The 14,913-nt window shown below is 39.9% G+C and overlaps 2 protein-coding genes across 3 annotated transcripts in view; one reads left to right on the forward strand and one right to left on the reverse strand.

The window, feature by feature from the left end:
- The window catches only part of lrrc2 (leucine rich repeat containing 2), a 9,005-nt gene extending 4,678 nt beyond the window's left edge, over positions 1-4,327 (forward strand). Inside the window, exons 3-10 of one of the 2 annotated variants that reach the window (XM_032516694.1) lie at positions 458-573; positions 682-755; positions 829-985; positions 1,244-1,380; positions 1,594-1,739; positions 1,985-2,137; positions 2,571-2,746; positions 3,079-4,327. In XM_032516694.1, the coding sequence (XP_032372585.1) occupies positions 458-573; positions 682-755; positions 829-985; positions 1,244-1,380; positions 1,594-1,739; positions 1,985-2,137; positions 2,571-2,746; positions 3,079-3,128 (1,009 nt within the window). In that variant the 3' untranslated portion in view covers positions 3,129-4,327. Of the gene's footprint in view, positions 1-457; positions 574-678; positions 756-828; positions 986-1,243; positions 1,381-1,593; positions 1,740-1,984; positions 2,138-2,570; positions 2,747-3,078 lie in introns of both variants that reach the window. The other variant, XM_032516693.1, reaches the window with a different exon arrangement.
- A 424-nt stretch (positions 4,328-4,751) lies between these two features.
- The window catches only part of mfsd14bb (major facilitator superfamily domain containing 14Bb), a 25,190-nt gene continuing 15,028 nt past the window's right edge, over positions 4,752-14,913 (reverse strand). Inside the window, exons 6-13 of the mRNA XM_032516659.1 lie at positions 14,621-14,839; positions 14,022-14,135; positions 13,591-13,662; positions 11,570-11,682; positions 11,389-11,486; positions 11,077-11,219; positions 9,274-9,537; positions 4,752-8,574 (exon numbers count right to left, since the gene is read on the reverse strand). Of these exons, the coding sequence (XP_032372550.1) occupies positions 9,307-9,537; positions 11,077-11,219; positions 11,389-11,486; positions 11,570-11,682; positions 13,591-13,662; positions 14,022-14,135; positions 14,621-14,839 (990 nt within the window). The 3' untranslated portion in view covers positions 4,752-8,574; positions 9,274-9,306. The remainder of the gene's footprint in view (positions 8,575-9,273; positions 9,538-11,076; positions 11,220-11,388; positions 11,487-11,569; positions 11,683-13,590; positions 13,663-14,021; positions 14,136-14,620; positions 14,840-14,913) is intronic.

Below are 14,913 nucleotides of genomic sequence, written 5' to 3' on the forward strand. Positions count from 1 at the left end.
AGTGTATGGAAAAAAACACATTTTCGTTGTTAGGCCTACCATAATGTTAAGAAAAGATTTAATTTAAGATTTTTTTTAAATTCTTTAAATGTTTCTGTCTGTGTCCAGTATGGGCAGTCTAACATGACATTATTGTAATGTTTTCAAATCTCCACTCAGCTGTGAACAATTTCAGAGAGACCGACTCACACACAGCTGACTGTGGTTAGTCATTCACTCTATGAGGGTCAGGGCTGATTTTAGTAATATGAACACACAGACAGCTATTTATATCCCAACATCAGTGCTGTGGTTCTACAATGACGGCATGTCAGCGTCTCAAGAGAGTAGAAAGGTCACAAGTATAGAAAATGAATATGCAGTTGGTCTGAAATCTAATCTGACATTAATATGAAGCTGCGGATGCCGGATTAACACGTCTGTCTGTCTGTCTGTCTGAATGTCTGTCTGTCTGTAGGATCGAACAACAGTGGCAGTATCGTATTTACTGTAAGGCCCTGAAGACCAAGGAACTCAACCAGCTGCATCATTACCTGGAGAGATCAACACTGACTGATATACAGCCCTGCACAGGTAAATATGCTGGTGTACGCAGGTAAATGCTGCTGTATGCAGGTAATTTGCTGATTATGGGTTGTTGTGTACCTTAATCTACTGATTATGTTGTTTTTCTGTTAGAAGCAGAGCAGCAGGATCAGAAAGGGCTAGATCAGGAGCAGAAGCTGATCTTCCAGCTGGAGGGAGATCGGTGGATGGTAAGCTGGTTACACATTCTGCAATGTTCATGTGGAAGAACATAACTGGTAAAAAAAGGTCATATTTGTGCAGGATTTCCCCAAGGAGTTGCAGTGGATGACGTACCTGAAAGAATGGCACGTCAGTGGGACAAAGATCAGTCGGGTGCCTGAGTACCTGGGTCTGTTCACCCAGCTCACCGTGCTTGAGATCCCCAAAAACGCCATCGCCGAGCTGCCACCTGAGATCGGTGAGGGGGAAACACAAGATTTAAGCATGATCAAGTTTTAGACAGAGATTTGATTTTCAGTCACTAACCTGAGTTGGGTTCCAGTTTCTTAAACAAATTTTAATTATTGACGTTTCATTTTATTCTTAAGTTTTTCCTTTAATCAGAGCATGGTAGGTCATGTACCTAAAGTTAGTGTGCGTTTGTTTAGCTTCCTTAAATAAGTTATGAAAAACAAACAAATGTTGCTGAGGAACAAACAGTCTCTTCTGTCCTCAGGAAAACTGACAGCTTTGAGGGAATTAAATGCCAGCTACAACTGTCTGTCCAGAGTTCCTCCAGAACTCGGAAACTGTGAGAACCTGAAGAGACTCGAACTCACAGGAAACCACAACCTGTCCCAGCTGCCGTTTGAGGTGATGCAGAGAGGATGTAATAAACATCCTGTTTCATCCTGAACCGTTTGTTTTTAACAAAGTACTGAAAAGTAAACAATCAAAGTGATTGTTAAAAGAAAGTTCTACAATGTGCACAATGTGCTTCACTTTGTCAGAGCAGCGGTTAGTTTTGGTTTTGCTGTGATTTTGTTACTAAGTTGATGAGGTTCTTGTGTTGATGATGTCACTCAGCTGAGCAGCCTAAAGCAGATGGCTCACCTGGACATTGCTGAAAACAGTTTCACATCGATCCCCATCTGCGCTCTGAGGATGAGCGGCCTGCAGCTGCTGGACCTGAGCAACAACAGACTGACTGACCTGCCGCAGGACATGGACAGGTAACTGATGACATCACCACCACCTGTAATCTGATTACTCTGAGCATCAACAAGCCGGATTCGGGATGCGCACTGGAAATGTCTCCGTTCTTGTTTCAATGTCTTTCAGAGGTGTCCTCCAGCTGACCACATCTGGCATGTTTAATTAGACAGCAGATCATTAGGAAGTGCTAACAGATACTTTGTGTCTGTAGGCTACTTTGCAAAATTCATGTGAGGTTCTCTGTGTGTGTGTGTGTGTGTAGGTTGGAGCAGCTGGTCACCCTGTTTGTCCATAAGAACAACCTGTCTTACCTCCCTCACTGTCTCTGCAACATCTCCACACTCAAGATGATTGTTGTCAGTGGCGATGAGCTCACCAGCATACCGACTAAACTGTGCAGAAACCCCGAAATCAAGTACTGCATGTTAAATTATTTTTTGTAATTTGGCATTTAATGAGTTTTCAATGGAAACACTAAAAACAGCTGTAGGGCTGGCTGTCTGCAGGTGGTGGTAGGGTTTAATCTGCAGAAGCTGTTCCACTCTTTGCCCACCGGGGGCGACAACATGACCAAACCCAGTCTGATACTGTGTGTATGTATGTGTATATATATATATGTATATGTGTGTGTGTGTGTGTGTGTGTGTGTGTGTGTGTGTGTGTGTATATATATATGTATGTGTGTATATATATATATATATGTGTTTGTGTGTGTATATATATGTATATATATATGTGTGTGTGTGTGTGTATATATATGTGTGTGTGTGTGCAGTCGATGGTCAGAGAGTGTCCCTCATGTAGTCAGGCTGTTCTCAGTTTTCATCGTGTCTACTGTCCTCCGGCAGGTTTATCCGACTGCGAGACAACCGCGCAAGCGCAGAAAAGAAGAAGAAAGAAGAGGAGAAGAAAAAAGAAAAGATAAAGAAAGAGAGGTGGAGACAGCAGAGGGAGGAGGAGGTGAAGAAGGACAGCAGAGAGAAGGAGTTCATCGAGGTGTACATCGACTCGCTGAAGGGCAGAGGTGACAAAGCTTTGTTAGTTATAACTCACTGGTGAACTGCAACAATATAATAAATTTATGTTATGTTTCCTGGTAGAACAAACTGTATATTGACAGATATATGCCTTTTGAAGATAAAGTGTGTGTGTGTGTGTGTGTGTGTATATATATATATATATACATATAGAGCCAGTCTTAACTATATTATCATTCAGCTGCCACTGTGGGTAATAAAACAACACACCGTGCTCTGACTGTAAATTAAAATGTTTTCTCATTTTAACACGTGGAGTTTAACTTAAACTGACGACAGATGATCAGATAAACCAGCTGACATGTTTGTCCCACACCAGACACGGTCCCTGAATCCACCACCAAGGTTTCCATCTCCTGTCTGCTGTGAGAAAGAGGAGCTGGAGGAGGAGGAAGATGAGGATGAAGCTGACATCTTCATCATGTGAAAGACTGAAAGATAATTTGAAGCAGGTTTTTCAAAGCAGCACTAGAAAAGATTAAAAAATCACAATAAAATAGTTTCATTCATGGGATACCAGACACATCTATGAAACGCATTGCATTGTGGGATTGTTAGCAGAAAGTAATGTTGGCCTACATGCTGTTGACAAAAGCTTAACACTGAAGTTCATATCTGCCAGTGCCAAGGGGAAAAAAAGGGCCAAAATTATAACTTATGACCTAAAAAGTGGAGTTTTAATGTCAAAATTGAGCTCAATGTTCAATCCATACAAAAGATGTACTTAATAAAAAAAGATTTACTTCATCACTTTGTGACACTCAAAGTTAGAGAAAATTGAATCCAATGTGTATGAAATTATATTATAGAGCTGATCTGAGATCAGTCTTTTATTTCTTCCACGACAAGAATAAAAAGCTCATGTTAAGTTATAGTTCTGACACATTGTGCCAAAGTTAAAATGATTTAAATTCATGAATTTGAGAAACTAAGTCTATCTTCTGACAAGTTAACACTGACATTTTAACTATAAAATACTCTGTTAAAAAGTCAATTGAAAAAAATAAATGAAAACTTTGAGGAAATTGTGAGAGTCAAAAGTATGTCGTATTAAAATCCAGATTATTAAACATTATATTTTCACTATTTTAGAAGTTTGACTTCATTTCATCTATTCCCCCCCCTTGTCAGTAATGAACTTCCATAGTTTAAACGACTGAAGGCTGTTTTTGAAACAGTTATCTGCATCTATTTCTGCCGATGGATACTTTTTAAATTTGATGCTTGAGTGTTTTATAAGTAAATTTCTCCATTTAAAAAAAAAAAAAAAAAAAAAAAAAAACCTTTTCATTCCAAAATCAGATTTCCAACATATAAACAGTTCGACGTCAACTCATTGAAGTTCACTGCTTCACTATAAACCGTGATCACAAACCTACTTTACAATGTCATGTTTTGAACCGTTAATCTCGGAGCAGCACACTCTGTGCAGCCAATGTGAGGATTTTGATTCAATGTTTTGTTTTCTCCACACAAACACATTGGAGACATTTTTGGGAGAAACTGAATTTTATGGTTGAGGGTGGAAATGTAAATGTGACCAAACAGAAACGAGGCTGAACATCAGACAAATTAACGGTGGATTCATTTTTGCAACAAAATGTGTAAACGCAAATTACAAACACATGTAATGATTATTCCAATCAGTTTCTCCACAAGGAAGTAAAGTGTTTTTTTATTTGTTGATTTTTCTGTGTGATGCTTTGAGAAGTTTGTCTGTTTTTATTATTCATTTTAATAAATGTTATTTTGCTCAAATTGTCTGATTTTTAAAGTTACCTGGAAGCAAAGATTTAATATTTCACTCATTTCATAAACAAATATGTGACAATTTTTTCAAATACACATTTTCCCCAAATGCCAAATCCTTTATTCAAAGTTGGTGTTTGAGCTTTAGACTAATTTGACTAATAGTTATTTTAATTTTATCGATTCATCATAAAAAATACCCCCAAAAGAATCAATATACTCCAAAAAAACAAGTCCACATTCTAAATTCCATACATTTGTCTTTATTATAATTATCATAGATATTATTCAAAATTATGTTCTTAAGATAAAAGCAACTGCAAATGCACACACAAAGATGTCATTCAGCGTCTTTGTTTATATATAAAAACAGATATGAACATGAAGAATGATTAGAGGCACACGTTGAAAAGAAAGTTAAAGTGCAGCAATCAGCAAATGTTCTGCATCATGTACACGAGGAGAACTACTTGACTGCGTACGTTTCTTTTTCCGTTATAATAATTATCAGCTAAAATAAGTCTTCTCGGTATAACTAAATATTTATATTCAGTGATAAGTACTGACGTACAAAAACAAGTTTTAAAAAGCTTCAGTAATCATCAGTTCAGTAATGTTTGTTTTAACTGGTGGCCATGTTACTTCACGTCCCATCGGAAAGTTGAAAAGATTGGCTGCCAGAATAGGACTTAGAATGAAAAATAAACACTTTTTCTACAAAAGCTCTCAAAGAGTAAGCATCTGCGTGAGAACTTTGTCAAATTAAATACAGCGGATTATAATGATGAGCACTGAAATCTTTCAGTATGTCAGTTTTCAATTCTGGGGAAAAAAAAGTGAAATCTACCCATTACAATGACCCATAGCTCAAGGTGACCATGATTATTTTGACCTACAGTCCAAAACAAAAGGATTTTCAGCTTATATATGACAAAGAGAGAAATCTTTTGACTTTTGTAAGCAGAAAACTGAGAAATGACTAAAACATTTGCAGATTAATTTTATGTTGATCAACTAATCGATTAATCGTTGGAGCTCTAGCAGAGATGCGCTAAATTAATCTTCACTGCATGCTTAATGTGTAGGAACTACACAGTGTTGTCCGGAGGAGTAATGGAACTTTCCTATGAGACATGAACACATCAGCAGCAGAGAGCTAAACAGGAGGACGACAACGACGACAATCTCAGAAAATACAGGCTGTAAGTAATAACAATGGCGGATTCCGGGATATTGCGTAACAACTCTGCACTGCTTCAGAATCAGAGTGTAAAAAAATATATAATGTTGGTCCAACTTTCGGTTTTTGACATCATCTTCGAGAAAGAGAGAAAATCCAACAGGAGATTAAAGGTTAAAGTCTCCGTCGAAACCAAAAAGTTTGGTTTGAGGAACTGACGGAGAGCTTGGGGTTAAATTAAAATAATAATTAGTTATTAGATTTTAAGAGATGGAGACAAAAGTCTGAAGATTGAATCTACATTTTAGAAATCTTTAGATGACTCCTGTCTGGTTGTAACGTGATTGTGCTTCATGAAGCTGTGTCCCATCATCACTAGAACACCCAGCTGTTTCTGTAGCTGCAACGACAGCGATGCTGCATTCAAGTCAAATTGGAGAAAAAGAACGCCACACTAAATACTGGGTGAAGCTTTGAACTGACATAATCCTATGTAAAGTTTTGGTTACTTTTGTGACATCGGTACTGAGACTTGTAAAGCCCCTGACACACCAATCAGACGGCTGACCGTGGGCAGAAGAGGCAGTTGGACCAATCAGTCTCCCTGAGTTGGTCAAAAAAGTGCCTCGGCACACACCAAAGCGACGAGACGTAATAAGCAGCAGGCGGCTCTAATCTGTATTGTCGCCCAAAAATGAAAACCTGCAGTTGATAGGACAACGCGTCACACGGGTCTGGTTTCTCCAGAAATTCAAAGCCAGAGGGCTCGTTCAGAATACGATCTCAAATTTTACTACGATTCAGCAACTGCATAGCAACTGCATAAGCTCACTTAAAATGTTAAGTGAGCTCTGTCTTCATTTCAGATCAACAAAAGGTCAGTTTAAAAGATTTGTCAGATTCTGAGAGACTCTAGTCACGCTCATCCCGCTCCTCATTTCCAGGTTTTCACACCACCAATCAGATTGGTCATTTGAGTCCGACTGCTGGCAGTGCCCGCCTTCGGACAGAGCATGTCAGATCGGCCAAAATGAAGGCCAACGGCCCCTCCGGACCACTCTGGATGGACGAAGGCACAGAACAGACTCAAATCAGCGATCTTGCCAGACTGTCCGACGGCCGATTATCGGGTTGGTGTGTCACGGCCCTTACAGACAACTTCCCGTCAGAAGCTAGTATTTCCCACACATTAGATATAACTTGAGTGCAGCATATATGCCATTTACATAATTTTGACTGAGTGATGTATGGAGGACATGTAAGAGAAAAACAAAAATCTGTAACAGACAGTAATATCAGTAATGGATTTCACATCTACCACATTCAAGGTTATGACACCTGTTTTTCACGGATTAGTTCATCTTTCACCAGAGAGGAATACTAAAAGCCATCTAGACAGCTGGGTGGAGTTTGGCGTCAATACAGTACAGTTACAAAGCTGTTGCTATGGATAAAGCATCTTCTGGCTGTAGTCATGGTAACAGCTCTGACTAGGGAGGGAAGGGGGAAAGATGTGGAAAAAACTTCTGAAAACATAGTAACAAAATAGAAACAAAGTTGAAACAAATGGCACAATTTGATTCTCAACAACTCGTCGGCTCTGAAAGTCAGAGTCAGACTCGGGCTGTCAGGCCTGGATCCAAAACACATGTTTAAACTACATCAATAACTCAAGAGCACTCGATTTGTCCTACCTGGAGTGGCAGGCAGGTGGGAGGAAGAGCACTACCAGAGCCTGAAAATAACCGACAGGCTCGACACACTTCAAGTATTTGAACACAAAATTAAATGACGAGGAGATGTCAATAGATGCGATACTGAAATGTGATCCAGTGACATAAGCAAAATAAGTGCACCAAGCCCGGCCAGGGGATGTCATGGAGGAAAACAACTCAGTGTCCAGGATTTAGTCATTTATACTGTTGATTTATGAGAACCTATCAGCTTCAGGTCACTCTCTTATTGGATCTCTTTTTACATTTAATTTGGACTCAGATATGCAGAGAGAGATACTTCAGATATTGTCTGTTAAACACAACTTTGTTTTATCTTTGAGATCCATTCAAAGCATTTTACAGGATAACAGATGATTTGCTGTAAAAACGTTATACATTTCATTAAAAAGTGGAGCGCTTTATAAATGTCTTTGTCAGACTCATGTCTGACTGAACTTATTTACTGCCATCAGGGGAGGAGGTAAAATATAGAACTTGATATTAAATCCAGAGCAGGACTCAGTAAATTGTGGTTACAAACGACTTTGTAACCTCCATGACACCTAGCAGGCTCCGTAACAAGAGCTCCTAAAAGCACTTCAAATGGTTTGAATTCCTTTCTTAAATATATCAACGTTTCTATTTCTAGTTTTCTCCTCAATATGAAACACACAGCAGGGGAGAATGATGATGTCACAGCCGGCCAGAGCTTGCACATGCTCAGTGTGAGTGACAGTTCGGTGTCATGGTAACCTGTTATCCAAAAGTCTCATTATTTGAGTACAAACAGTCAGTAATGTGGAGATAAAATATAAACAGCAACAATAGAAAACAGTCACCCTGCCCCTGAAGGCGACAACTCCACTCCGACCAGTCTCACCTCTCCTGTGTCATATCCCACAATGCTGAGCAGCTCTGACCTCACCATCCTCCACCCCAATGCTCCGTCCTGACATAAAGTTTCAGTTAAAACAGTCTGTAGTTTTGGGTCACCTTGTGGTCAGCTGTGTAGAGAATTCAACACACCTTCCCCTCACTGCTGGTCTCGTACAAAGAGGGGCGTTAGATCTCCTGACTTCTGCAGACCTGACAGCTGGCGTTAGGTACAGCAGATACAGATGCAAAATGACTCCATGACTCCAGAGTGTTTAGGTTGCAACCAGACTGACGGCTATAATAAAGAAAAAAAAAGAAAAAAGAAAAAAGTGAGTAAAAGGGATTTGCATGGTGGGTTATACGTCATAGAATTTTAAACTAAATCACAAGTGGTATGTTTTCAAATGAGTTGGTCTCCGTCATCTCCCAGGTGAAGGAGGTTAAGGTCACACTGGGTGCAGATGTGCCTCCCAACCTTCTCACTAGAGAAACTAAAGACCAAAACTAGTTCAGTGACATGGAGCTAAGGTGGACTTAGAGGCTGAGGTCCTCGTGTTTGAGTGGTAAAAATGTGCGCCGTGTAACTGCCACATTACTAGTTTGATCTCAAGCAACATTACCTCCTTTTTCTCTCAATGACTTCTGTCTCTCTATACGGTTGTTGGATCAACAAAATTGATATTGATCCAAATAGAAAAAAGAATTGCAAGGACCAGACTATAATAAACCAGTCCTTGAATATTTTAAACTACATTGTTAAACTAAGTCTACATTTGAGACTTATTTGAAAGGGAAATTAATTTGTGAAACAAACATACGGCAGTAAACTTATCTAAAAGAAGAAATATTGTACAGAAATAAATCTAGTCAGTGTGATTGCTGCTTAACATTCCCTGAGTCTTTTATCTGAACGGTCTGGATCTAAAGAAATAAAAAAATAAAAGCTGAACGGTTTATTCGGAAAGGGGCGAGACTAGCAGACAGTGCTCATGACCTCAACGCTGCGATTGGCTGGCACGGCTGTCTGTCACATGCTGCTGTCCTGTAGGAGCGGCTCAATGTCCTCCGCATCGCTGGTGGGCATGGCCAGAGGGCTGGCGCTCTGAGCGTGTGCAGTGGAGGTGCAGCTGGACTTGCGGGTGGAGCAGGTCTTGGCCTCAGCCAATCGGTGGTTCTCGGGGATGAAGACAGCTACAAGGAGGGCAAATAAGACGGTGCACGCTCCAAACAGGAAGGGAGGACCGGGAATCATTGACTTCTGCAGACAGAGAGAAATTATGCATTAAATGTTTAAATTATGAACAATTATTTTGAAACTGAATGGAAGACTTCAAAGATTGGCCTCAAATTTAATCCCAATTTAAAATCTGCACACTAATAAATGTCTATCTAGATATACACACCATAAGTACACATCAATATTTTAAATAATATAAATATTATAAATATTAAGATATATTATAGATTTGTTTTCCATATTATGGAATCAAGTCATTTCACTTCTGTGTGTTCATGCTTTGGTAACATGTTATAGATCAAACAGTGATGTCAGCTTTAAAGGAGAATTCCAACACGTGGCTCGGTTTGTAAATTTGGAGTGCTGTCAGTGGCGAGAATAACAAAAACAATCGGTGCTGCCTACACCGTGTTATCCTCCTGCTAGAGTTAGCACCCAACAGGCTTAGGGCAAGTTTTAAACGTGTTTTCGGCCTGTAAACACGTTTAGAATGTCATTACAAGTGCCTACCCATGTGCAGTGATTCCTTCCAAGGGAATACAGCGAATCGGTCTGCCGTAGAAGTGACAGAAATGCATAAAAGTTGTGTTAATTCACACCTCTGTTTATTTCCTGTTTATTTGTTTTCCTATTGTTGAACTCATTCAATCCAATATTCCAAAATTTATTTTTTCCACAAAAAAACGATTTGCCGTTGTTATTTCCTTAGTAACGACTATGTACAAACAAGCTATGAGCTGACACCACAGTGGAGCCAGGAGAGCAGAGTGCCCGGCTGCAGCAGGTCAAAAGTTCAAGAGCCCACTGTTGCTTAGTTACCTATGGACATGCTCAATAGCTCTTGAACTCTTTAACTGCAGCACTCCTGGCTTCACTTTGGTGTCAGGTCACAGCCTGTTTCTACATAGGCATTACTAAGGACATACCATGGCTCAGTGGTATAGCGGTTGCCTGCCAATCGGAAGGTTGGTGGTTCGATCCCTGCCCCTGCAGTCATTGTCGAAGTGTCCTTGGGCAAGACACTGAACCCTGAGTTGCCCCCGGTGCTGCGCATCGGAGTGTGAGTGTGTATGTTGTAGTGTAATGTTTCCTGTAAAAGCGCTTTGAGCAGTTGTTAAGACTGGAAAAGCGCTATATAAATACAGCACATTTACATTTACGATTTCTACAATAGGAAAATGAATTAACAGGAAATAAACAGAGGTATTGTCACATCTACTGCAGTCAGATTCACTGTACCCTCGGAAGGAATCACTGCACGTGAGTAGGTACTTGTAATGACATTTGGAACATGTTTAGAGGCTAAAAACACGTTTAAAACTTGCCCTGTTTAAGCCGTGTTGGGTGCTAACTCTAGCAGGGGGTTAACACAGTGTAGGCAGCACCGATTGTTTTAATTGTTCTTGCTACTGACAGCAGTCCATATTTACAAACAATAGAGCCACGTGTTGGAATCAATCAGAATTCTCCTTTAAGAAACAAAATATCCCAAACCCCAAATGCTGTCATGACCCTTAGGGTTCAGGTAAGGTAGCAGACTTCCTATGTGTGTTTGCGTACCTCCATTTTCTGTGTGGGTCGTCCTGCCACCGGGTGCATATCGTCAAGCTCCACGTTGAAGAGAAAGAAGATAAAGCCATAGAGGGCTGGACCCAAACCGTTACAAAGACCTCTGATACCTGTGATCATCCCCTGGGCTACACCTGAACACACACAAACACGCACACACAGTTAAGAAATCTTCAAAAACGTTTTAAAAAAAGAAGAAAAAAGAAAAGAAACTCGCATACAAAGACACAAAAGAAAAAGACAAGCATCTTTCTCCCGTGATTCCAGTTCTCCAGACAGACACACAGACAGACAGACACACACCTTGCTGGTCAGGGGATGCACAGTGTGACACAAGAGCAGAGACTGCTGGGAAGGTGATGGAGGACATGGCTGCTACTGTTCCTGCTGCCCACATCATCCTAAAACAGATATGAATAAAATAATATAATTTCATATAAGCAATAACAAAAAATACAAATGTATACTTAGCAAGTGTTCTCACCATGGCTCGGAGCCAAAGCCGTACCAGGCCAGCTGGAAGAGCTGAAAGCCCAGACCCAGAAGAACTGTGTTCTTATTACCAATAGTCCTCATTAAAACACTAAGGAAGAGAGTCTGACAGACAGAAAGAGAGAGAGAAACATTGTACATGATGAATGAAATGATACGCAATCTCAACATTATAACAAGTGTTATTTTTCTAATACATGAAACTATGTTTTGATAGGGACTATGCAATTAATCGAATCATTTTAATTGTGATTACGATTTCGACTCCTAATGATCAACAAAACAGAATAACCAAGAAAAAACATTATTTCACACATTGCGTTTTGCAAGTAAACTCTTATTTTGTCTTGTGTTCTGAAGTTACACTAAATTACCGTTTTTTGTCTGGTATAGCAACATATCTGCTCTGTGAATCACTTGAGAAAGGGAGAAATTCCTATTATGGCTGGTTTTGGTTTCATGATGGTGCCCCAGTTTTGCATTCATTCAATAGAATACCATTTAGGTATCCGTCTACGTAGATGGAGACGTCATTTTGATACAGCCAATCAAATCTTGCGATTGAACAAGCGCATAATTTAAGTGAAGTTAAATTACACACAGAGGCAATTTGAATTTGGCAGCAAATTTGTGCGACACACCCACAAACATTCATACGTGAACAGTAGAGATGCACCGATCGACCGGCTGGTGACCGGAATTGGCCGGTTTTCACGTGCACGGCCATGACCGGCAGGTTAGACTGACATTTGCCGATTTTATGCTGGTCAAATGCACTCGGGTGCTGCATGTTTAACGTTGCGCAACATCAGCATCACTTGTGCACATGCACCACCGCTCCATCAGCTGTTTTTGAAACGTCAGAAACGCTCTGCAGAACAGTGTGCTCTACTGGTCAGCCGCTCTCTCTCCCCTCGGAGGCTGAACAACTGGAACAAGAAAACCGCACTCACAGCTCCAGTATATATATATATATATCGGAAAATAGCGTTGGGCACACTGACTTTGATGAATTTACTGTTTATCAGACCCCAGATGAGACAAGAAGCTAATGTTAGTGAACCCTGCAATGACGGTCCCTCTGCCTCAGACGCCCCGCTGCAGGAGACGCAGTGTGTATTCCTCTGACACGCTGTATTAACGTTACTGTTTTAAACGTTTTCCAGGTTAGTGGGGATGCATACCGCTCAAAACCAACATTAGAAACGTAGTAATGTTTCTAATGTTTCCAAGGCATTTGGTTTTGTTAGTAAACTGTGTGTAGAATAAGAGGTGACGTGAAATCATCTGTTTCAGGTAACAGCATCCTCGGGTGCCGTCTATTTGTAAGATTGTTCTGAGGTACAGTAACGTTAGCAGATAAGCCCGTTGGTATTGTTCATATTTATGTACAATGACAAATAAAGAAAACTTGCTAAAAAAATTAAAAAAAAATACGAAACTACATGATGTTTCAGTAACATTACTGTTGACATTCAAAACGGGCCTGTGTGTGTTTTGAGAAATATCATACTGCAAGGCTATATTTATTTTATTTTTGTTATTTATATATTATTTTATTTATTACCTGTTTTCATACATACAGAAGTTTATTTTGCTGAATATATCTAGTTTGTTTAGTTGGATATTGGATGTGAAAAGAAAGAAATGGTTTCTCCATAACGTTGCACTTAAGATGTGTGAATTTCCCACACCAGGAGTAATTTATATAGTTCTATTTTATAGGCATCGATTATCTGTTCAAAAAATGTTCTATGTTCTACCATCATGTAAAATGTACCAATAAAGAAAAGCTAGAAACTAAATATTCGTGTGTGCTTAAAGTGGTTAGAAAATATTAAATTTGGAATTGCTAAAAATCAGTATTGGCAGGCCAAACTCAAAGAAAAATTGGAATCGGAATCCGCCTACAAAAGTTGTAAATCGGTGCATCTCTAGTGAACAGAAAACAGAGACTGAGGATATATTCTGTGATAAAACCACCATGATGGTGTTGGCTGGTTGTTTCTTTACCTGAGCAACTATAGAGAGGATTCCCACCATAGCAATGAAGGCAGCAATGGCTGCAGGAGAAAACTCAATCACCTGAAACACAAAACAAAATATCTTCCAATGAGTGAATATTTAACATTTCACCAGTGACAGAACCTCGTAGAAACACTAACATGTTCATGAATAAACACTAATGTGGTTAAACTCATCACCTCTCTGTGGGGGAAACACTCATGTTATTTACTTTCGTCACAGAGATACAGTGAAACACTGAACAGCAATTTTAACATCTAGCCTGATTTTCACCAGAAGGATGAGTCAACAAATGAAGTTCAAAAAGAATATTAAAGCAGGTCATGACATCTCGCATGATGTTGGCTACTGTCCCAACTAGACAAAAGAAGAAAGCACTTGTACACCTGTCTGACAGTGTGTGTTAGTGTGTGTGTTACCTGTCTCAGATAGAGGAAGAAGCTGGAGTATTGTCCGGCCTCAGGCAGGTAGGACAAGAACACTGTGACACATATCAGCAGCACTGTGGTGTCTTTCCCCACACGACGCAGAGACTGAACACACAAAACAAATCAGCTGTCAAGGCAACTCATCAATACAACTGTTTGTCAATCAATCAATCAATCAATCAATCAATCAATCAATCAATCAATCAGCTGACATCTGGCAGACACATTTACATTAACTACCTAAGATATCATTGCTGCATGAGGGCAGTGTTAGTGTCTCACCATTCAGCTGCCAAATATGACCAATCAACCAATCGGTTTTTAGAATTATCTACTTGTGCTGAAGTCTTCCAAATTAAACAGTTATTACTAACTATTTGTGTCAGTGTAGTAACTAATTAAAAGGCATTTGTTACAGTATATAACAAACTGGGTATTGAACTGCCAAATGTTACATGTTAAGCTATAAAGTATCATAATAAACGTGTAACTAATACAGATGATGTTTCTTCCTCCTCTTCCTCACTACAAACTATAAGTGAACTTTGACCCTGCTCTTTCACACTGATGTTTTCAGTCTCTGAACTCACCGCGAACGGGTCAGCCTGCTCCCAGGAGATGGGGAAGCCCCAAGACGTCAGCCTCATCTTGTCTGGCAGTGACTCTGGGACCACGAAGAACACAAAGGCGATGTCGGCCACAGCGATTACCGTGGCAACCAGGACAACCAGACTATCACCGTACTGCGCCGACAGGTAGGCCCCAATAGCTGGGCTTGTCACCAAGCTGGCCGCAAAGGTTGCCGAAACCTGACGACACACAAAAACACAAAACTTTGCTGAGGCTGCTTTCACATAGGACCAGTTTGTGTCAGTTTGTTTAA

This window comes from Etheostoma spectabile, chromosome 5 (assembly GCF_008692095.1).
Source record: "Etheostoma spectabile isolate EspeVRDwgs_2016 chromosome 5, UIUC_Espe_1.0, whole genome shotgun sequence".
NCBI classification, from domain to species: Eukaryota; Metazoa; Chordata; class Actinopteri; order Perciformes; family Percidae; genus Etheostoma; species Etheostoma spectabile.